Below are 23,052 nucleotides of genomic sequence, written 5' to 3' on the forward strand. Positions count from 1 at the left end.
TTTGACGTTTTTTACAAAAATATCTTGACAGGTTTTCTCGACAGTTAGGCACTGTATTCAACTTAAACTTTCACAGGTGGCTTTTATTGTACATTTCTTAATGATTTGGCCTACAAATTGGCATTATGTTGATAAAAACTAAACGATGACCCTACCTTTCCATTAGTTCTTTTCTTGGTGATGTGTCTTGATCAATATAAATTTGGTTTGCGGTAACACCATGTGTGTCTACTTGCCAGTTAGAGTTCTTTAGAGAACTGTCTGGCGTTATGTTCTACTACCTCGGAGAAGATTTTTTGGATTCTGAAAAGAACTGTCATGCTTTTTACCAGGGCTGGGACTACTACTTTAGTTTATAGGATCGTTATTAGCTATTATTTGTTTTGACCAGTTGTGTAGGTTTTCGCTGCAGTCTTCACATTTAGATACTCATTTTGAAAGTTGCTTTTCCTGTCTTTAGAGTTGATAGAGTGTATACAGCGAGGTACCTAGTGAAGTTGAGGTTAGCTGTCATTAAGGCACTGTTGTTAGCGCTTGGATTCGAACCTTGGACCGTTGAATATTTTATAGGCAGAAGGTACTGTAGGATTTCATGCCCACCCATCAGTGGGATTCTCAGCAGTTGTTCCAGAGTTTGCTTGAGTTCTTGTTTGTTCCAGTTCGAAGTTATCGTTTGCAGTTCACTGCATTTGTTAGAATAATTTTAGCATGTTTATGCTTAGTCACTACAGGGAAAACGCTTTCACTAACGCTACCCGGTCAGAATTTAGGTGTTTATTTGTTCAACATGGTTTAGTTTGATTATGTTCCAGGCACATATATTCCGGCAATTTGCTATAATCTGTGTGCAACAATTTGAGTTACCTCATAAATTTGAACTCAATGTAGAAGTCTCACAATCAGGGCACATGTTAGGTTGAACTATTTTAGAAAGTTGTTACCGTGAATAATTTCTCAGGATTTGTCAATAGTTTTGCAGGGTTTTTACATGCTCTACAACCAGGTGCCTTTGCCAATAACAACATACAACTGTATTTAAAAAAGTTGTTATTAGCCAATTTGTGGCATAAGGATTTCATAACAGCTTTGGTGCAAAAGAGGTTCATTTGTTTTCATTTTTTTGCTGTATTATTTTTTGAATACATGTATATACATTAGAGGTTTAACAAATAGTTTGCCTTTGTTCTTGTTCTCTTCATTTTGGATTTGTTGCATTTTCCACTTGTTTTCTGTTTTAGTTATTTAGTTGTTGTTTTGTCAAAGGGCAAGTTAATAAATGACCAGTGTAAATCATTTCACCATTTTCCACTTGTTTTCTGTTTTAGTTATTTAGTTGTTGTTTTGTCAAAGGGCAAGTTAATAAATGACCAGTGTAAATCATTTCACTGAATAGCATTTTTTGAACTCGCAGACATTAATAACTTTCAGATTTGTTTGTGTGTAATTCACACAATAGTATCATTATGACGATAATAGAGAACGTTTCTTCTCGAACCCTGAATTTTGAAAAATATTTGTAATTACTAAAACTCAAAACCTACTAACACATTCAGAAGATGTCGCTCCCACAGAGTAAGTTCTCATTTCCACCATTCCTCGTTTTTATTTTCTTGTCAAAGTTGTTTTATTGCTCATCCTTTTTTATATATAACGCAGTAATGTGTTACAAGGTGAACGGAAATGGGTCACCATTAAATGCAATCAAATTTAGTTCGCGAGTAAGCATTTATTTTATTACATTATTCGCCAGTCACTTGGCGCAAAACTTCTTGCCAGAGAATCTTTAATTTAATGACAGGTCGCAAACAAAAAGACGAACCTGGTTTCGCCTCTCTTCTTCAGTTAATGGCAAATGAACAAATCACAATTGTGTGGTCGATGATAAAAACTCATTTCCCTTCATTGGACACCACGTTTAATTTGTTTTACAATCCTTTATAGTAGCTGAGGTTTTTCTTTAAATATTCAGCAATGAAATTGAGAATTTTTCAAGTTTAAAAACCCTTTGAAAACTATTTGTCGGATGGGTACAGGTGAATTTTTTTTAACCGTGACGAAGATCACCAAACCATGGCCTTTGGTGGGAGAAAAAAAGGCTAACGAATCCACACTAAATGAAAATGAGTTGTACAAGTTATAGAACTTAAGAACTGATATTCATAAATATTGTCTTAAACTCAAGGTTGCTCATTGGAGAGAGTATGTATCCGAAGCAAAATAAACTTCCAACAGGAAATGAGCCATTTTGGGAAAAAAACAATTGCAAACACTTCATAAAAAAAGTTTTTTTCGTTGTTGGTACAATGATAAGTGAATTAACGTTTGTACCCGCTTTGTTCTCTTCCACCCTCAAGCAGATGCCCCACACCGGGCTGCACAGGACGCGGGCATGTTAATAGCAACAGGAACTCACATAGAAGGTAAGCAGTAGTTCCCCCCTCCCCTCTCGACTCTGATCCACCCAACCTACCTTCCTCCCCCCTTTAAATCTGACTCAGACTAAGATGGAAAAACACACCTTCGATTATGAAGAGAGCATTATTGTGTAAGCTATAGCCAAACCTGGTTACAAATTAAGCTTTCACCTAGTTAATTTTTTTCCTTCAAACGTATTCAGTTTCTGTTAAAAAAAAAAATGTAACTCGGTAACACATCCATTCAGATTGTTATCCAATTGTCTCTGTGCAAATTATCGATTGGAGACGTAAAACCGGTGAAACCATTTTGATTTGACTGCCATCAATGCGCACTGTAGAAAGGCAAACTCGGTTGAGGTGTGCCTGCCATAAATGTTCCATAGAAAACGGAAACAACTGAAAAATCACCTCTCGACTACCAACAATGCAAACTGTAGTACTTCAGTAAGGACCAACTCTGTGAAGGCGTGCCTGCCACAAATGATGTACATGTACATGCCACTTAGTATAAAAAAAAAAACGGGGGTCAATGACAAAAAGACAATGTCTTTATGTATGGTTATTGATCTGACATGAGCAATGAGCGTGAAACGTTTTTGTTTTTTTCCCTGACCCCCGTCTGGTTAATATTCACTCACCATATAACGGCCTTTACTTCCTGGAGGTCTCCATTGTCGCTAAATTAATCAATTGTGCATTCAGAGTCGGCCATCTGTACGGGTGGCTGGAGATGCCAAGCACCAAAAGTAACTAATGAGGATGTGATATCATATTGCAGACGCCACACTGGCATGGTGCTTTTATACTACCAAACCCATTGGGCTGATGTTGAATGCCCACATATGAAAAAACTTATAGCAGTAGTGTAACTTGAATTCAATTTTCTTTAAGAATGGTGGGGTAAGTTTGTAGCTTGCATGCAATGTACCAGCAATCGCTTATGAAACGGGGCGCTGCAATTGAATGCATTTCTCAAGTCGGATTTGTTCTTGTATAACAAGCGATCTCTCAAATACCAGACTTTTCAACAACAACAAAAGATAGGGTTTGTCAAAGCTGTATCACTCCTTTAACCTTCGAATCTCCCGACCTTCTTATTGACTCCAGATAGCCTTGCCCCATTTCCCCCCGGTCTCCATTAAAATCTATTTTCCTTTCAATTACCCCGATATACTGCCATGTTCCTCTTCACGATCAAGGCTGTGCACACTTTGGTTGAAACTGTAACCCTAGTTTTTATCAAGTGATGTTTAGACGGTGGAACTTTACAGCTCCTTTCATTGCGCCGTTTTTCTGCCACCCAGGAAGTAGCTTAATGTAGTCACATTTTATTTGTTGTTCAATTCATTGTTGAAACCACTCCCACAGTTGATAAAAACTGTCATTCGACTACATTACTGGATGAATTTGGAACAATCCTTTTCTAGTGGGGAGGGGGGGGGGTGACATCCTAAACGATGTGCATTCAAGGAATACATGTAGGTCTCATACTTGAAAACGCAGCTCCACATATCTTGCAGGAAAAATACTGAGTGCTTTGATATGCCCCTAGGGGTGTGATAAAGGGCTATATAAGAACCTTCTATTATTGTTTTTACTTGAAGTGGCTTTTATGCTTTGTTCATCAAATACCAATGCGTTAGAAACAATCAATGATGCTAGGTCCTCAGAAAGCGACAACTGTTTTCAGTTCTGATGTCCATATCTCTCTAGGAATCGGTCAAAAAGACTTAACATTGCTCATATTTAATTTGCATGAAAGCGTTGTGGTTTTCATTAAAAAAAAAACAGATCAACGTACTTGTCTGTTTTTTTCTTTCTCATTACATAAATTGTCACTTTTGTTAAACTCTTCCAATTTCACAAGTCCTTTTCAAAATTTTCCTGCATGTTCCTCAATTTTCTTTTGTTTATTCTCTCTCCTCTCTTTCCCTTCTCTCGTTTGGGTTATTCTCTTCCTTCATAATCCACAGCTTGTCAGGTTGTCCGATCGCTGCGGCCGAGAAACACAATATCGGCAAAATCGCAGGAGCAAAAGACCTGATGATCAACCGCTTCGATGGCATGCCCGGCGGCCACACCCCAACCAGTCAACCAGAACACTTGGTATCAGATATGCTGAACAGGTGAGTGCAGAATAATACACAATCAACTTTGGACCGATAATAAACCTGAGCCCTTTTTTATAGAGCTGCTTAAACAGAAAATATTGCTTAACAACTCCCTGCTTGGCAGAAATGAGAAGGATACCAGTCACAAATGGTACATGTGACATGGTAGTTTGGCTGGTCACCTTATTCTGGTAAGCATAATTTTGTTATGCTTAGCGTCTTTTTGTGCTTAAGCAGCTCTATGATTTTGGCCCCTGGTTATGATCTTGTTATTTAAATACCCGCTCCCACCTCACTAAAATGTGGATGGATCTTGTGAACGTACATTTTAACACCTAGTTCTGCTTTTTCAAAAAGTAGATACTGTATTCAGCTGAGACTTTCACATGTGAATTTAGACATATCTTTCTTTATAAATTTGCCTATAAATTAGCATTTCATCGACAGAAACCAATCTATGACCCTACCTTGAAGAAATACTTAAGTAGTTGTTGACTTTTCTGTGGTTTTTGTTTACTCTGTTTCCTTACCACTAGGTACATTTCAGGAAAATTTAGTACTATAAAGCTTTGCTGTTTGTTGACTTCTAACGGCTGCTTTTCCTTGTTGGAGAATTGTTAGGGAAGTGTACTGAATTTGTTTTTTCCCAAGTTAAAGTTTTCCTTTTTCCCTGGTCCCATTTATTACAGACCAGTATGTTACGTGAAGCAGATGGATCTACAAAGTAGTGGGTACCAGTCCTTTGTCAACTCTACAACCCGACCAGGTGACCCTAGATTCGGCAAGCCAGAAGCCCTCCTGCCCTTTGACCCCAAGGCTTCCTTCACCACCGGCCACAAACGCATTGCCCCCAAGATCATCACAGCTAGCGACCTGAGCTCCCCGCTCAGGAAGAAGATGCATCCTGGAGACTACGACACCGGCGACTGCACCATCGACCCAACAGCTGCCAGGATGGCTGCCACTGCCCTCAATCTCTCTATAAAGACACCGCAGCTAGCCCCGACGCAGCTCACAATCCCAATGCAGATGCAACCTCACCTAGCTGCCCATCACCATCACCAACCGGTAGCCACCCCTCCAACACAAATACAGCGACCCATCGAGACTGTCAAAATGGACTGTAACGGTACGTTGGACCTCAGCATGAAGTCCAACAAAGGGGGTGATACAGCGAGTGTGACGTCTCACTCGACACCTTCCCCCTCCTCAGTACAATCAGCAGCGTCGGGGTTGATACAGCTAAGCGTCCCGCAACCTGGGGTGCAGAACCCGGTCCCGTCGTTCATCACCTCAGCACCGACGATCTTACAGATTCCTAGGAACTACGGGGAGCAACCAATGGACTTCTCAACCATGGGGAAACAGCATCAGGTCAAAGTCACTAAAGCACCCACGAGCGTGGTCTCCTGTTTCCCCACGAACCCTACGCCTACAACTACGTCGTCGATCACCGTGGCAGCCATGTTGAAAACCAATAATCCAGATTACGATGATCCAAGGTAATCAGATGACTTCATTTCTTCTCATTATTAAAACCCTAACCCCATAATTCTTTTCTTGCATGCATCTTAAGAAAATGAGATTTAACAAAAGTAGCCCACATTTCTAACAACTCTCCTCCATGTAGTCTTACTCAAATTGATGCAAGACCGACATTGCAAGATTAATTGTAAACTCACCAACTACGCATTGAATATGAGATATAACGAAAATAGTCCACATTTCTAACACCTTTCCTCCATGTAGTCATATTGAGATAGACAGCCATTGCACGTTTAACTGTAAACCCTAAACATCACCAATGAAGCATTGATTATGTTCATCGTCAGGGCTACGATCACAGTCAGAATACTTGCACTTCATATAGCACCAACTTCAAAGACAACTATATCATCAAGTTACTCTTAATCTGAAAACAAACTGATTATAAAGTTTATACCAGAACAAGTTTCCCAGAGAAATACTTCCTTCTGAAATGCAGTCAAAGTCCAGAAAACTATCATTAGAAGACCTCGACTATTCCCCTGGCTTTATAGCAAGTTAGCATTCAATTAAGGATTGCACAATTTGTTTTCGTGGTCATTGGTGAAGTATGACCCTACCTCTTAAAAGAAAGAACTTTCCAAAATGCAAAAATAAGTGGCCTCGTCCTTTTCTTCATGCAAAGAAACGACATACATTTGAATTTTTAAATTCATTTTCTGACATTAGTATTCTGACTGTGATTGTAGATACTCCTGAATGGGAAGGTAGAACTTAAATGACAAACTGAAAAGTCTGCCTTTTTTGTACTATTTTAATAACGCATCCACAGGTGCATAGAAAATTTCTGAAACACCTGTTAGAAGTGTTTTACTTTCTCTCAAAACTCATCCATAGTTTATAAAAAAAAATTCACTATTAATGAATTAGATTAACTTGTTATTAACTGAGCTTTTAAGATACCAATCTAAATTACTAACCTTACTTCATTTTGCATCTTTTCAATTCACTTCTTTCCTATCCAAACCCCGCCTCCTTCCCAACAACCTCCCCGCCGTCTCGCTCGGATTGTATAAAAACCACCCTCAGTGGTGCGTTCATGCAATTTAATAAGCCCCGCAAAATCAAAGGAACACTCGACGGAAAGCGCGAGCATCTGAGGTAGGTGCAATCCCACTGCTGCCACCGAATGGCCTCCTCAAGTGGCCACATTTAATGCATGCTGTATCATATTTTGTGTTGGTGTAATACTTGTACGGTACTTGTATGGTGACAGTTCAACCTGCATGATGATTATTAAATGTAAACGTAAACTCTGTGTCATGTATAATTATGTACTTGGTATACATTGTATCGGTCTACAATTTTTCTCAGTGTGTCTATGTTATTTTTTTAACGTGAACTTCTAGTTCAAGATATATTACTCATGAAAGTCAACCAACAAAATCAATTCTGCAGAGGTCTCAATATCAAAAGTGCACAATGATCATATAATTCAAACATGCGAAGAAAGTTACTATAAACTGTGCGCAAGTACATTGTACATTTTGGAGAAAGTCTCTCATACTTAGTATGCCCAGCCGAAGGGGCCCTAGACAAGCAAGAGGCAGCCAAAAAAATAATGTTTTTATTGTAACTTCATATTTTAAGTAGAAAAGACCACTGAGTCAAGCTGGGTGTGAATATACTTTTATCATGGTGGAATTTTATCTACTGTTTTATAATCTAGCAAAGCAACCTAACAAATCAAGGTTAAAGGGCAAAAACGAACATGCTCATAATTTAGTGGAAAAAATAATCAGTATGCAGCTTTTATACTCAACCAGCTTTGTGAGGATGGTGCCATCCAGGAGGATAAAAGTCTGTAAACGAGGGAGTCACTTTTAATCACAAAGTAGATAGATTCTTTTTAAGCACAAGTTAAGGGGTACATGGCTTCTCAGTTTTAGAATGCATGATTGGTTAATGGTGGTAAAATGTGGTTCTGGTATCTGTCATTGTTTCTATTTCTGTTTTCTACATAGTCATTGATCTGATCAGACCAAGGTCAGAGTTAATGCTTTTGGCCATTGATTATTGAATTGTTATAAAACCTTGGCGTCAACCAGGAGGCCGAGAATTTGTCCCGCTGTTAATTTCAGGGCAAACCACAATCTTGAACAGACCATGTATTGACAAAGTCTATCATACACACACTCAAAAAGAGAAAGAGGCAGGTCTGGAAGTCCATGTTAGTGGCCTCTGTTGCCCTGATCATGGCCTTGGTGCCCCTTCAAAAGTTACCCGTAGACCTCAAGATATTCTACTAGAAGTGCACTTTGCAAAATGAAAATGGCCTTGCCCTCCTATGAAATTCCAGGCTTGCAGAGGCTATTCTATTTTTGCGCATTTAAACAAATCAAAAGTGATTTTATACATGTGTTATTTTATTGTGTATATATTTCTGGTAATGAAAGCAATGCTGCCTCATTACAGAAATTAATCAATGTAGTTGGCAAGCCTGAGGAAGCTTGTAAATAAGGGTGCTTGCTATGTGAAACAGAAACACCAGGGTTAGCACCAACTCTTACATGGAAAATGTCTGAGTTTTTTTACATGCACTTACAATCCTAGTACACAGGACTACTGCTCTATGTCCCATCTGAAGGACAAAGCAAGTATTTTCGCTCCAGGAAACAAGTGTCAGGACCGGGACTCGAACCCACACTCTGCTGATCAGAAGCACCAGAGCTCAAGTGCAGTACTCTTAACCGCTCTGGCCACAACACGCCACTTATGACAATTTCCCCACACTTTCCCCAAACTAAGAAACTGCATGAGACCCATGGTCTGGAAAATGTCACTGACAGCACTTAATCAAAAGATTTTTTCCCCCTTTTTTTCTGGTTTACGGGTTTCGCATAGATCGTTAAATGTTGTAGTGTGTAATTTTTCGCTGTCATTCCTTCTTTTATTTCTCCATTTATATTTTACATTGTGTAGCTGTCTTCAGTTCTGCATGCGCATCGATCAATATGAACAATTTTAGTCCATTGTACTTTATCAGGTTTTCATGCAATTGGGATTATTCTGTTTTCTTTTTATTTCAATCATCAGATGGCAAACTGTCAATAAATGCTTCATGTAAAAACAAACCAGTGAAATATATCCACATTGTAATTTGGGATCTGTTTTTAGACAGTAGAACGCAAGCTCTCAATATTTCATGTAAAAACAAACCAGTGAAATATATACCCCTTCAAATTTGGGCTTTCCTTTTTAAGTTTTTATCCCTATCTTCAATTTTCGGCTATAAAATAAAGTTTACTGTTCCCAATATTGCAGTCGTTACGTTTTTCCACTAGGAGTCTAAAAGCATTGTGAATTTATAACTAATCAACTTTACTCCCAGGAATTAAAATCAATTGAATAACTGCTGAGAAGATGTATTAATCTCTGAGACATTTGTAACATTTCCAATGCAGTGGAATCGCTTTGAGATTCTGCAAAGACGAATTGGTTACATTTTGTTTGTTGTTGTTGTTTATTCTTGTTGATAATCATCACTGCCCTCCTTCCCATCTTCAGCTGTCCAACCCCCGGCTGCGACGGATCAGGTCATGTGACTGGAAATTACGCTTCCCATAGAAGGTAGTCATAACAAAGGCACTTTGTTTTCATTTCTTCTTCTGTCAATCTGTGTACGCAATGTCGACATTTTGATATTGTGTGGAGTTTTTTGTGATCATTGAAAATGGTGGAAAGATTTGCTCTGTCGATGAATTGGTTAGCAACTTGAAGAAATTCTAGATTCTTTTTCAGCAGTGCAGAGCTATACCATTCATTCCTTCAGCCCAGTTCGCTGTATTTTTGTAATAGCAGCCAAAAATACAATTTGTCTTTTGTTTAGATTAATTGGTAGGCCTACATAGTTCAGGCATAATATGCTTCAAACTAAAACCTGATTTACAATTTTTTGCCTTTGGAAGAAAACAAATTGTCATTAAAAAGCCTGAGAAGTCTCTTAAAGACACTGGACAATATTAGTAATTGACAAAGACTAGCCTTCACAGTTGGAGTATCGCATCATATGCATAAAAATAACAAACCTGTGAAAATTTGAGCTTGATCGGTCGTCGAGTTGAATTTGCATGATAATAATGAAAAAAAAAAACACTCTTGTCACACGAAGTTGTGTGCTTTCATATACTTGATTTCGAGACCTCAAATTCTAAATCTGAGGTCTTAAAATCAAATTCGTGGAAAATTACTTCTTTCTTGAAAACTACATTACTTCAGAGGGAGCCGTTTCTCCGTTGTTTTATACTAGCAACCTCTCCCCATTACTCGTTACCAAGTAAGGTTTGGTGCTCATAATTATTTTGAGTAATTACCAATAGTGTCCACTGCCTTTAAAGCCTACAACATGTGTGTAGGTCAGCCCTGGTACTCAATCAAATTGTCCCTACTTTTTTCCCCCAACGACCAAATATCACGCCTGATACTTTAGTGGGCGTAATTTACCCTTCATGTTATGTGTTCATTCAGATTTTGGTTTTATAAACGAAGAGTTCTGGATACTAATCCATGGTGTAGAACTCATAGACTTCCAAGTTTTACAGCATAGTCTTCTTTACATTACAAAATAAAACACTTGTCTGTTACCTTGCCAAGGACAAATACTTCTGTACTTGTTAGGGCAAGATTATTCCTTCGTAACAGGCTTCTTTATGAGGGAAATTTCAATTTTTATTGGAATATTTCAAGGGGCACCAAGGCAATGACAAGGGGCAAGAAGGCAATCGCCTCCGTGAAGTATCGGGCCTGGAACATTTCAACTGGTACTAAGGCAAGTCCAATTGCCTTCATTGCCCCAAAGAAGGGACACCTAGTGCCTTGACTTGGCGTTTCAAATTTGCCTACTATGTAAGCAACTATAAATAGAAACATGCTAAACACAATAAATGTCGCACTGTTTTCCCCCTTCTTCAAAAACCAGCAATGTTTTACCTTGCATGCCGGGCTTGTAACCTAAACTGATTGGTTGAGAGATTTTTGATCGACAGCTTTTGATTGGCCAGTGGATGTTCTGTACTTGCCTGGCCGTTTTTAACCCCCTTGTTTTTTTTCTTTCTTTTCGGTTTTGTATGATGCTCCTATACAAATTTCTGTCTCATATCGTAATTTTTTCTTTATTATATTTTTTTTGCGGTTTTATGCACAGCATATCAGGGTGTCCAATGGCTGATAAATCCGCCATTGTCCAGGCCAGTCATGAACTTAAGTAAGTGGACTCTACCATTTTTTTGTGAGGGGAAAAGATTAAACTTGAGGTTTGGGGTGTTGTTAATTTTTGTTCATTTTCTGTTTGTTTGTTTGTTTGTTTTGTTTGTTTGTTTTTGCACGGTAGCATTTCTTTTTAAACACACTCTATGGGTTAAGGGGTGGTACATTATTGGCAAAGAAACAAAGTTTAAACCCAAATTTTCAATAGTGCCACAATTCAGATGAAATAAAAACCATTGAAATCAAATCAACATTTAAATGAAAAGTACAAAGTCTCGCTGTTCCTAAGTGTCCTCTTTTCTGTTTCATTTCTTCGACAAGCATTAATTCCATGCCTGAATTTTGAAAATATCAAATGAGCATGCTAACAAAATTGGCACAAGATTGCTTTGAATCTTGTCTTTTCTTGAAATTTATCCTACATATACATGAATATTTTTTTTCAAAATTGGTAGGGAATTATACGAATTATTCATTCATTCCATAAGCGGATGCTTTACTGTGCATTTAAAGAGTATTATCATTCATTTTTTTTCTAAACAGAAACTAAAAGGCCATACGTGTACCTTCCCTTTAATTTAGAGATGTTATAGTTATTTTGGGGCCCTTTCCCGTTTCTTTCTATCAAGTTTGAAATCAAATGATTGATTTTTTATTTTATGATTTTGCTTTGCATGTTGACCTATAATTATTGTTCCACTGTATGAGTAGAGTTAGCCTAGAAGTAGAGTTTTAGAATCTACTTTCTTGTTCTATTTTTTTTTTTACAAAATTGTGAATATAACACCTTAATTACATTCACAAAAAGGCAAACATTTACTAAGATGTTTATGTTTTTCCTGAAAAGCTGACTGTTTAGTTTAAGAGCCGTTTCATACTTGACACGAGAGCAGATTCGATGTAAAAGATTTTTGTTTGCAGGATTTGTACCAGTTGAAATGCTTTCAACGTTCAACGGTTGAGGACATTTCATGGCTGAGTGACCTCGTGCCAACAGACTTATATAGTTCATGGGCCGATTTCACAAAGCATTAAAATTCATTGCAAGACAAATTTTTAGTATCAAAATAGTGATTTGTATTGTGAAATCACACTTCACTAATAGCAACTACGATTGATTTGCAGTTAAGATCAATCTTAGCTCTTTGTGAAATCGGCCCCAGGTGTTTTCAGAGTGTGGGTTCAGATCCTGGTCATGTCCTTATTTGAGACAGTAAATTGTGATTGATTCATCCTTTCAAATGGGATGTCCAGCCATAGGTCCCATCTTTTATTGTGTGTAGTGCATGTACTAACCAACTTCACTCATTATTAAGAGAAGGGTTCGAATCCCAGTTGTGACACTTTCATGGGTTCTGTCACCAAGAGGTGAATGGTAGAGAATTGTCAACGATTAGCAACCCTGTGCATCATGTCGGCTGCTGATTATTGTTATGAAAAAAATAACTTGAAATGTTGTGCTTAAGACACAGTATAACCCCATGTCATCCACTGTAGAGATGAAGCAAGAAGCTTCGGTAATTCCAAGCTACTTGTCCAGGCCCCCCCCCCTTTCTTCTATTATCTTAGCTCAGTTGTCTTAAGCAGCACCAACTATAAAGTGATTATCGCACATTAAACTGACGATCAATCACATTTCTTTACCCATAATGTAGTTTTTTCATCAATTGATTTTTGTGGGGGAGTTGCAGAAGTTTACCAGTAACAAACAGAACCTTAGCTTGAGGGCTCTTTTGCTTTTATTTGCATGGCTATTTACAATAAGCTCTGGCTGTGACAGAATGTGCTCTGGAACGACTGCCTTGTACTCCATGCTAAGAATAGGAAAATCTTGTGTGCATGAAAATCTCTTTAGAAATGCTAGCTGGAATGCAGTTGTCTGTCCTACTTCTCTTTGGAGATGTATATAATCTGGTATCTAACATTTATCAGTGCTTACTGTTTTTATAGATTTCCTTTTGATGGTGAAAGAAGAAATTTTAGGACATTTTGTCTTCAAGATTTTATGTCAGATTTTTGGCCGATTTGACCCCGAAATTTTGATTTAAAATTCAATAGGTATTTTGATGGGGGTCGAGAAAGTTAAAAGCTTTCATTTGAGCCATTGCTCGAAAAAGTCTGCCAATTATTAGTAGCAGTGAAATGAAGTGCTCAAAATTAGTTTGAGTCGGAATTACGACAATATATCACGTGACCAATTCTTATGTGTTTTATAAGAAACGTTTTAAATTTTTGTCATGATTTCTGACCATTAAAAGTAAAGTTAAACTTTTTTTCGTTAGAGCTGGCGATACTCTTTGAAATACCATTCACTCAAAAAAATCTATTTTTTAATGTTTGGGGCAAAAAATCTGACATAGCATCTTTAAGGCAAACATTTAAAATTAGTTACACATTTTTTCACTTTGAAACAAATACCACATTTGGCTTTCTTTATAAAGAAATTATATTTAACACTTGAACAGACCTCAGACTGCGTTGTACACATTGAATTGGAAAATAGAATTGGCTGTTACCAACCAAAAGCACCTATAGTATCAATGCAAAAGAATAGTTCATGGCCTGATATTTTGGCCCTAGAGTCTTTCTCGAGAAAGACCCTGTAATTGTCGAAACGACTGGCATCAACTACTTTTTGCAAACATGTTTTTGATTTTTTTTGAAATTCTTTATGTGTTCAGTAATATTTGCCTTTGAAGGAGATAAACATTGAAACTTTTGAAATTAGAAAATAAATGTTGTCGAATTTTTCACGGAAACGTTTTTTCTTTTGGCCGTCGCAGCGTAACACCCTCTCATCTTTTCTTACAGTCACTGGTAACACATTATCATCATCCTTTTATTACTTATCAACATCTTCCTAAACTGACTTGTCATCCTTGGTCTCTTACTCTCCTACTCATCAATTTAAGATCATTGGTGAACGTCACTAACAAAAAACAACATTTTGAATAAGCCAGTCCATTTGTTTAAAGGTACTGGACACTCAAAAAATATACTTTTTTTATCAGAAAAACTTACTTAGAAACGAACAAAGAAGAGCTGTTGATAGTATAAAACATTGTGAGAAACGTCTCTCTTTAGAGTATTTTTTTTTTAGAAAGAGATAATTTCTCAATAAAATATTAGAATCTGAGAAAGACTTTTTTAGGCATTTGAAAGCACACAATGGTGTTTTTCTTTAATTTTTTTTTTTGCAACTAGATAAAACTGCTCTTTTTGAAACAAAGTTCTGTTTTTTTGCACTTGCTCAAGCATGTCTTCTTAATTGCCAGGTGCCTCACAAAGATGACGATAATATGACTTTATCTTTAATTGTAGAAGAACCAGACGTGAAATGTTTCAGTTGTGTTCCGTTTCCTTTTACATTATAAATGTACAGAAACTTGTTTATTCTCAAGACAGCATTCCATATGATATTGATGCAGTTATGAATCTCTGGAATGAACCCCCAAATAAAAAAAAAAATAAAAATAAAAAAAAAAGCCCCAAATGCGATAAACTAAACACAGATTTTCCCATCACAGGTGCCCAACACCAGGGTGTGACGGCTCAGGGCACATCACAGGCAATTACACGTCCCATCGCAGCCTGTCCGGTTGCCCCCGTGCCAAGAAACGTAGCATGATGACAGTAATCAAGAGGCAGTCTGAAGGAGACGAGGAGAATCCGGAGGATCCTCTTGTCAGGTTGGTTGATTAGAGAACAGAATTGTTCAGGTAGAAATTTGTAACCTTGTTTGGCCAGAGACGTTCCCAAATCCTACTAAAATGGTTTGCCCTAATTTGTTTAGTGACTGGCCAACAGGTCCAGTTAGCTTGTCATTTCACTAGTCCGGCAGCTTTTTCACAAATCGATTTTTCAAATAAAATGGGTTTGCTTTTCAACGCTGAACTAGCTAGCCAGCCAGACCACTTGGGGTGTGAGTTTTGACTGGTCATGAGGTGTTGTTTTCTGGCATTTTTCTACATGTTCCCTGAAATGATGATCCTAGTTTCAGATCGTTGAGACCGCATTCTCGAATCCTACAAAGTCATACAATTTTTTTAATCGTATTTTGACTGATTTAGGGCTGTAGTGTTGGGTTGAATTGAGAAGGTAATCTCACAGAAACACACATGCAGTCTTCTTTTGTATTACACAATAGTACATTTCCCTTGTGGTTTATTATTTGAAATCTGTAATAAATAAAAAATTGCATCCCCTTGAGGTGATCCCCTGACTGTCCCTTCCCACGGTGTATCATCAAAAGCATGGTTGTGATCCCTGGCTACATGACAGTAAACAGTTGTATGGCTTTCGACTGGCACCCCGAACAAAGATTTTAACAAAATAGAGTTAGTTGGTGGAGTGCCAGCACATTAATCTGGAGGTTGTTGGTTCAAATCCCCAAATTTCGCCCATCCCACCTGCAGGTGGTACTTGAAGATGCTTTAAACTCTTAATATGGCTGTATTTTTCCAGGTGTCCAGTTCCCAATTGTGACGGGTCCGGCCATCTGACCGGCAAGTACGCCTCACACCGCAGTGCCTCAGGGTGCCCCCTCGCATCCAAGGCCTACCAGACGTACCTATGGGATGGGTACAGCAACAATGAGCAGCCGCCCGGCATGCCGGCTGCAGCCGCACCCAAGACCATCAAGATGGAGACCCCTAGGTAAGTCCCTCCTCTGCCAGTCAGCCCTCTCCCCCAGTGAGCCCCCGTCCCTCCTCAATTTACAGAGTTTCAGATCAAAAATAAATCTGATAACCACACGAATTTTTTGCTTCACAAAAACCCATTATCAATGCCATGTGATGTGTTTAAGTTGATTACCACTGTTCATTGATGAGCATATGAATTTGAAATATGCAACATTTGTTGTGGTTTTATCAATTTTGATGAGCAATATTTATATTAAAAAAGGAAAAATAGTCTGGTCCCTAACAGTACCAGTTTCATAAGGTATACACGGAATATGACATAGTATGATTAAGTTTGTTACCTATTTCATGATCATGATTGCATGTGGTTGGGGTTGTTCTGTGTAATTCCTGCATGGTGGGCATTTATTGTAATCCTCTACAGTGGCTGGCTATGTTGATTTTATTTTTGAGACCTTTTGAACACTAGGTGGCAGCAGACTTACCATGTGTTCTTTGGAAAGATATGCATGCTTCAGAGCTGCTTAAATAATGGTAGTTCACTCAGATTGTCTGCTGCCCTCTAGCAGTCCAAAGTCTCCCATCGTTTGGTCTCTGTTTCTGCCTTGTTTCTATTAAGAAAGTTTTTAGTTTGGGGCAAACTTACCAGAACAACAGCATCATATTAAACTAAAAATGTTTTCACTTTGCATAGGGTGCTTTAAAAACCTCCATTTTTAGAAACAAGGCAGAATTTTGAGACCATTCATATTTGGTGTCTTATTTTTTAAGGTGTTTTTTTGCTCTTGATGTTGCATGTTTATTTTTGTTTTCTTTTGATTTGCCCCCATCTCTCCTGTTGCCGTGTTCCGACCTTGGTCTACAACTCTCCTGTACCCTCAACACCTCTCCTGTGATGATTCTTATATCCCCTTCCAATTTCCTGAACAAACAACCGCTTCCTGGTTCAACTATCTCTGTCACCTCAATTCATGACCCCACCTCTGCCACTACTAAACACCACTGTCAACATTACCTCTGCATCACTATTTTAATTCTCTTTTAATGCTCCTGCTAATGCTACTTCACAATCTGCCATCCCCATCCCCTGGTTCATCACATTCTCATCTACATATTCTGCTTGAACTTCTGCTCCTTATCAATCGTCTCAAAACTATTCTTCATTTCACCCTCCATTCATGATCCCTCTTCTGCCACCATTTTAATTACCTTCCTATTTCTGTTGCGAATTCCATTTAAATTCTACTTGTACATCATACTTCTTCTTCATGTACCTTCCTCTGCACTTGTTGCTACTTCTGCAATTTATCCACATTAATGGCGTCAATATCTTTTACCAAATCCCTTTTGGACATTTCCAACACTACCTTCCTAAATAACATCTCCTACTCCTATAATTTGATTGTCAACTCTTGCATCCACAATTCATACTTATTCTGCATGTCCTAACCCATCTTCAAACCTACTGCCTTTCTCCTCATTCCCTCCTCTATGACCCAAACCTGTGCATTTATCTTTGGCTTCTCCCCCCGCTGCTCCTATGCTTGGTGTTGTTACCTGTACATAGTTGTCCAATACCTGGTTGTGATGGTTCAGGCCACTGTAACGGTAGCTTCTCATCTCATCGTAGCCTCTCTGGATGCCCTCGAGCCACCGGCGTCATGAAGAAGGCCAGACTCAATGGAGAAGACATCGCTGCTATCTCAGTCAAAGCATCACAAGGTAAAACTCTTTGATTTCTACAGAACTTGTACATATATTGTGTGGTATTTCAGACCTGGAAATTCATATTTGAACATGTTGAAAAGGCGACTTTTGAAGAGGCACTAAGGCCAAGACCAGGTGCAATGGAGGCTGTGTCCTGCGTGTAATTCCAGGCCTGGTATTTAGGTAAAAAAGTTTATGATCTTGCCGATTTGGAAAAGGCGACGACTCATTTCAGCCACTCTTTGAAAGCAAATTTGTGTAGCTTTTCCTTGTTGTCTCAGGACTTTTTTAAACTGGGCATTTTCTCTTTTAATGACAGGAATAGAAAACGATGAGGAAATCCGTGCTCTGGACTCTGAAATCAGTGAACTCCAGCACAACAATTGCCAGATGGAGTCGCAGATGATTAAACTACGTGGACAGATCTACTCCATGGAGGGCAAGCTCCACGTCGCTGAGAAAGAGCACAACTCCATGGAAGAGAAGCACCGAACGCTGACCCACCAGCTGGACGAACTGCGCAACACACTTATCAAGCACCTTGCCGATGTGCAGAGCCAAGCGGCTTCGCCCGTCCCACCCGCAGCAGCCGCCCTGCCGCAGCCGGCTAGGTCTGGGCTGAGCCGGGAAAACATTGAAGCATTTCTGATGACTCTGGATACAAAGGGCGCCGAGGATCGGCCGGAGACCCCGCCGGAGGAAGAAGGTACCCCGATGGAGTTTGAGAGTGTGGAGAGCGCCAAAGTGAAACCAACAGCAACGGTGGCAGCGGTGGGATCGGCAGTTGTCAATAACATTGCTGTGTCGGCCACGTAGATGAAGAATTCTACTGTAAGGTCCATACCCACTCCTGGTTGTCTCAGGACTTGTAAGGCAGCTTGGAGAGAGAGTGTTGGATTCTTGAGACAACCAGGTACTGGTCAGTCATAAAATAGTACTGGGCTGTTAACAGACTTGATGCTAGTATATAAAACTAAGCAGACGACAGTCGGCCATACTTAAAAGTGTACCTGCTTATTAAAGTCATATCACTCACAGCTATGAAGAAATTATAAAACGAGAGTCAGACCAAAACATGGCGAGACCAAACTCTTTAAAACCTCTTGCTTTGCAAACCCCTCCCTTCTTATAAAAACAAAATCTCAATGAAAAGACCAGTAGTACTTGGTTTGTTATGATGGCGAGAACAGTCTTGTAAGTTTAGTTCTTCTTTACAGATCAGCTGTATCTGTAGTCTTTCATTGTCCAAAACCCTTAACCCTTCCATTATTAATGGTATTGCTGTTGTGTTCGGGTAGTGTTTTGTTTAAAATGCATTATGAGGTGGTTTTCAAAATAGTACTTGACTAAATTATCTTGAGAAATAGTTTCTATTTCGGTGGTGTTTTCTCATCTTTAGATCAAGTCGATTGTTCAATATCTTCATAGTCAATGACGACCTTTCCTTATTTTCAATAATGCACACGTAACAGAAACCAGCCTTCAACCCATTTCTGAATAGCCACTGGACTTCCGAAGAGCACACTGTGCCTCATGTTGGGAAAACCCGTAGAAGAACAAAAGGTTAGAAGTGACCAGTGCAGTATCTTGCCTGCCAGAAAGTCTGTGGAATGGCTGTGGCTCAGGTAGGAACAGTGTTTATGTACTTTGACCAGTCGGGTAGATATGGGTTATACTTGGCTAATCAAAATAAGTCACTGTAATGGTTTTATTTATACAAATATTGATAATAATAATTGAAATCTGATGCAGTTTAAATATGTATGCAGATAACTACCTTCATGGGATCTTTGTTTTTTGTTAAGTTTGAATTATTTTTATACGAACGAAATTGTGAAAATATTCCGCGATCATTTGTATGTAAACGTCCAGTAAGGGATTGTGTGCTTGTATATAATGAAATTTTCATTTTTGTTTTGGAAGTTTTTCTAGCGACCTATAGACCTTTATCACGGTGTGGTCATCTTGATATTACCCCATTCCAACTCATTGTAACTAAACTGAGGCTGGACGAAATAATAGTCTGGTGCCATGCGTTAGCATTTATTATTGTTATTGGAAACGGGGAACATTACCAAGATGGTGACTGCGTGATAAAGGTCTATAAGGGAGGGAGGGGGTTCATGTAGTACACGGAACAGTCTGGTGTTGTTCGCTGTCCATTATAAGGGGCTTAAAATCGTCGGGGTCAAAACAGGTCTGGGCTGTACATGGAATTGCTCACGCGCATTTACTATGAAGAGAGCGTGCGTTCATAGTTCCATGTACATCCAAAGGCCTGTATGATCATGATCAAATGGCCCTCTTTAAATTATGAAATTGCCAAAAAATAAAATTTTCCCACAGTTTTTTACAATTTTTATTTATTTCTTTTTTATTCTGGGAAGACGTTTGTCACTGTAGGGACATATCTTGGAATGAGCTACTCGTTTTTGGGGTTGTGACTGTATTTGCCATTTAATTATTATACTTTTTTTTAACGGAAGACCCTAAGGGCTCAGACCAAAACAAAGCCAATTAATTCAATTCATTTGAACAGCTTCAATTTTTATTTTATTTTGTTGGCCCTCGTGTATGGTAAATCATGAAACGTACAGACAGTACTATATACAATAATTTATTGTCCGATACAAATCTCAGCGTTATATTCCTGCTCCATAGAAGTAAAATGAATTTTGGGGATGCACAAAGGTCAAATCCCTAATTTGCATATCTGGGTGTGGTATGACACTCGGCCAATCAGATCTGATGTACTGTTAAAAAGTTAAGTCTGTCTTATTTAAAACAGGCTGGTATTGGTCAACTCAACAAGACCGTTGCCAAGGGAGGAAAAAAGGAAGAAGTTGTGTTTATTTTTCTGTAGACAGATGAAAGAAGGCAAGAAAAAGGCTGAATTTAAGGCTGCATCTAAACAGCCCTTTTTGGCAGTGGTCTTCGGCTTTTGTGTTAGCCAGAGCCATTGGCGAAGCGGCTAATTCAGACGCAGCCTGGCGGGATATCAGCGTATTGTTTTCTATAAAAGAGGTCAAAGAGCACTGGACATGCTCAGTAGATATTTAAAATAAAAAATTGATAGCAATTACTAGAAACAGACGGGATGCTCTCTGTACATATGAACTACTGTAGTTTAAAAAACCATGTCAATGTATGTATATGCTACGAGTTTAAAAGTTTTTCTTTTGTAGGGATCGTGCAATAATTCCCCTTATTTTTCTGTGCTGTGGCATGTGGTAAACGCATCCTAACTGCAAAACTTATTTATTGACGAGAGTGGGATAGAACGGATGGTATACAGAGTGAGAGTTGAGAAAAGTGCGTGAGAATCCGTGCGAGTGAACAAGTGCGTAAGTATGAAAAAGTGTGTGAACGAGCAAGTGAGAAACTACATGAGCGTGTGAGATTTGGCGTGACAGAGCAAGTGCATTAGATTCTTTGTGAGTGACCGAGTGCCAGATGAGAGACGAGGGTTTTAAAACCAAATTACAGCTATACTAATTTAAATACTTTAATTAGCGAACTTAATATTGATGTTTGTCGTAAGATTAATTGTACCTTTTAACGATGTCTCCGTGAAAAAAATGTGTTTTAGTTTGAATACAAGTACGAGAGTAAACAACACTACTACTTTTTTTATAATAAATTCCATGTACATCTATTAAGTGTAGCTTAATTTATATTTGACAGAATCATAAGAAGTTGAGTTTTAGTTTCAAGCTAAGATAGACGGTGCCTTTAGATACTTTGGGAAACTCAAACAGTTTCCTGCAGTTGGAAGAAATGGTTCAATGTTTAGCAGAATCTTCAAATCTGAAAATGTGACTTTTGTCATTGTTGATGTCGTTTATTTTTTATTTTTGTTGTTCTAGAAACAGCGGGTGTATTCATCTTTAACGAGAAGGATTAAAGAAAACGTGCTGTGCATTTTTTAGTTGAGGATAGTCTGACTATACTCGTGTGAAGCAATAGACTTTTAAAGCATCCATGTTGCCCCTCCATTGGGCAAAATGATCAATGAAATGCATGTAGTTTGAAGGAAAAGTACCAATATTTTTGCCTCTCCATGAGGCAGAAAGGGAAAATGAAGCGAAGGTAGTTTGAGGAAAAAGCATCCATGTTGCCCCTCCACGAGGCAAGATGGGGCAATGAAATGAAGTTTGAAGAAAGAGCATCCATGTTGCCCCTCTCATTGGGTAAAAATTGACCAAGGAAACGAATGTAGTTTGAAAAAAGCACCAGTCTCGTTTAGCACCAAATTCTCTTCCATTCAATACACTTCTAAATAAACAAGGAACCAGCCTAATCTCATTCAAGCCTCAATTTGGATACATGTGGACAAATATGCAAGAAATCAAAATGGCTGCGATGTGACTGTTTCTTTGTGCAAAATGCCAATTTTGTTCTGGGTTATAAACCCTGGCTTAGTTTTTTTTTCAACTTTCAGATATGCACAGAGACACTGATATGCATACTATACCTACTGCCTGTATAGCCTTCTTTTTCTCCAAAAAAGGAGCAACCAATGAAATTAGGGCGGAGCTTATTTTGGTTCAAATGAGGTGTACTGTTTTTAGATGGACAAAAAAAACAGGGTGCAATAACACAGCACTTGGAAAGCTCTTAAACCAGGGCCTTGTTAATCAGGACAAACCTTTACTCTAATTAGAATCAGCATTTACTCCAATTGGGGTATACTTACCCAAATTGGGATAACCTTTATTCCAACTGGTAACACTTTACTTAGGGTATACTTCTCCCAATTGGGATATGCTTTGCTCCAAGTGGTAATACTTTACTTGGGTATACTTTTTCCCAATTGGGATATGCTTTGCTCCAAGTGGTAGTATGCTTTATCTCAGTCAGGATAAATCTTCACTCCAATCGGGATAATTTTCCCCAATTGGGATATAAACCCTGATTGGTCCTCGGGTGACAACAACTTTGTTTTTCTCTTCATTGTGTGACACCAAATTATTGGCAATAAAATGTATTTAGTGGTGAATCTCAACATGAATATCAGTCCCTCTTTGCAATGGGTCACTTAATAAAGGATTACATCTATTTGTTGTTATTATCAAAAACCCTCCATCATTACAAAAAAAAGTGGTAACTTTTGATTGGAAGCTAAGCAAACCTCCGAAATAATTGTCTCAAAAAAGGTTTTCTTGCAATCTTGTTTGTGGATACTTTACCGGCACTTAAGAAAGAAAAAGTATTTCTCATTGAAACAAACACTTAAGAGTTCACACAATACCTTCATTGACTTCCAGCAGCAACAGCAACAGCAATCAGGCCTTTGTGACACTGTCAATCTCGGACATGCAACTGAAACCTTAAACTGAAAAACACTGTAAAAGAGTTGAGTGTGATCGCCCATTTCCTCTTCTTTTTTCTTTTTTTTAGCTCAATGGGGAAAGTTGAAAGGCA

The 23,052-nt window shown here is 38.5% G+C and overlaps 1 protein-coding gene across 6 annotated transcripts in view; it reads left to right on the plus strand.

The window, feature by feature from the left end:
* Nucleotides 1–21,666, plus strand: part of LOC139952189 (uncharacterized) — a 59,627-nt gene extending 37,961 nt beyond the window's left edge. For 2 of the 6 annotated variants that reach the window (XM_071951226.1, XM_071951231.1), the window contains 10 exons: nt 2,355–2,420; nt 4,391–4,543; nt 5,218–6,030; nt 7,103–7,174; nt 9,581–9,643; nt 11,217–11,276; nt 14,806–14,967; nt 15,743–15,934; nt 17,489–17,643; nt 17,948–21,666. In XM_071951226.1, coding sequence (XP_071807327.1) covers nt 2,355–2,420; nt 4,391–4,543; nt 5,218–6,030; nt 7,103–7,174; nt 9,581–9,643; nt 11,217–11,276; nt 14,806–14,967; nt 15,743–15,934; nt 17,489–17,643; nt 17,948–18,444 — 2,233 coding nt within the window. In that variant the 3' untranslated portion in view covers nt 18,445–21,666. The remainder of the gene's footprint in view (nt 1–2,354; nt 2,421–4,390; nt 4,544–5,217; nt 6,031–7,102; nt 7,175–9,580; nt 9,644–11,216; nt 11,277–14,805; nt 14,968–15,742; nt 15,935–17,488; nt 17,644–17,947) is intronic. The other 4 variants (XR_011787874.1, XM_071951228.1, XM_071951229.1 and 1 more) reach the window with 4 other exon arrangements.
* The last annotated feature ends 1,386 nt before the right edge of the window (nt 21,667–23,052 follow it).

This window comes from Asterias amurensis, chromosome 20 (genome assembly GCF_032118995.1).
Source record: "Asterias amurensis chromosome 20, ASM3211899v1".
Taxonomy (NCBI): Eukaryota; Metazoa; Echinodermata; class Asteroidea; order Forcipulatida; family Asteriidae; genus Asterias; species Asterias amurensis.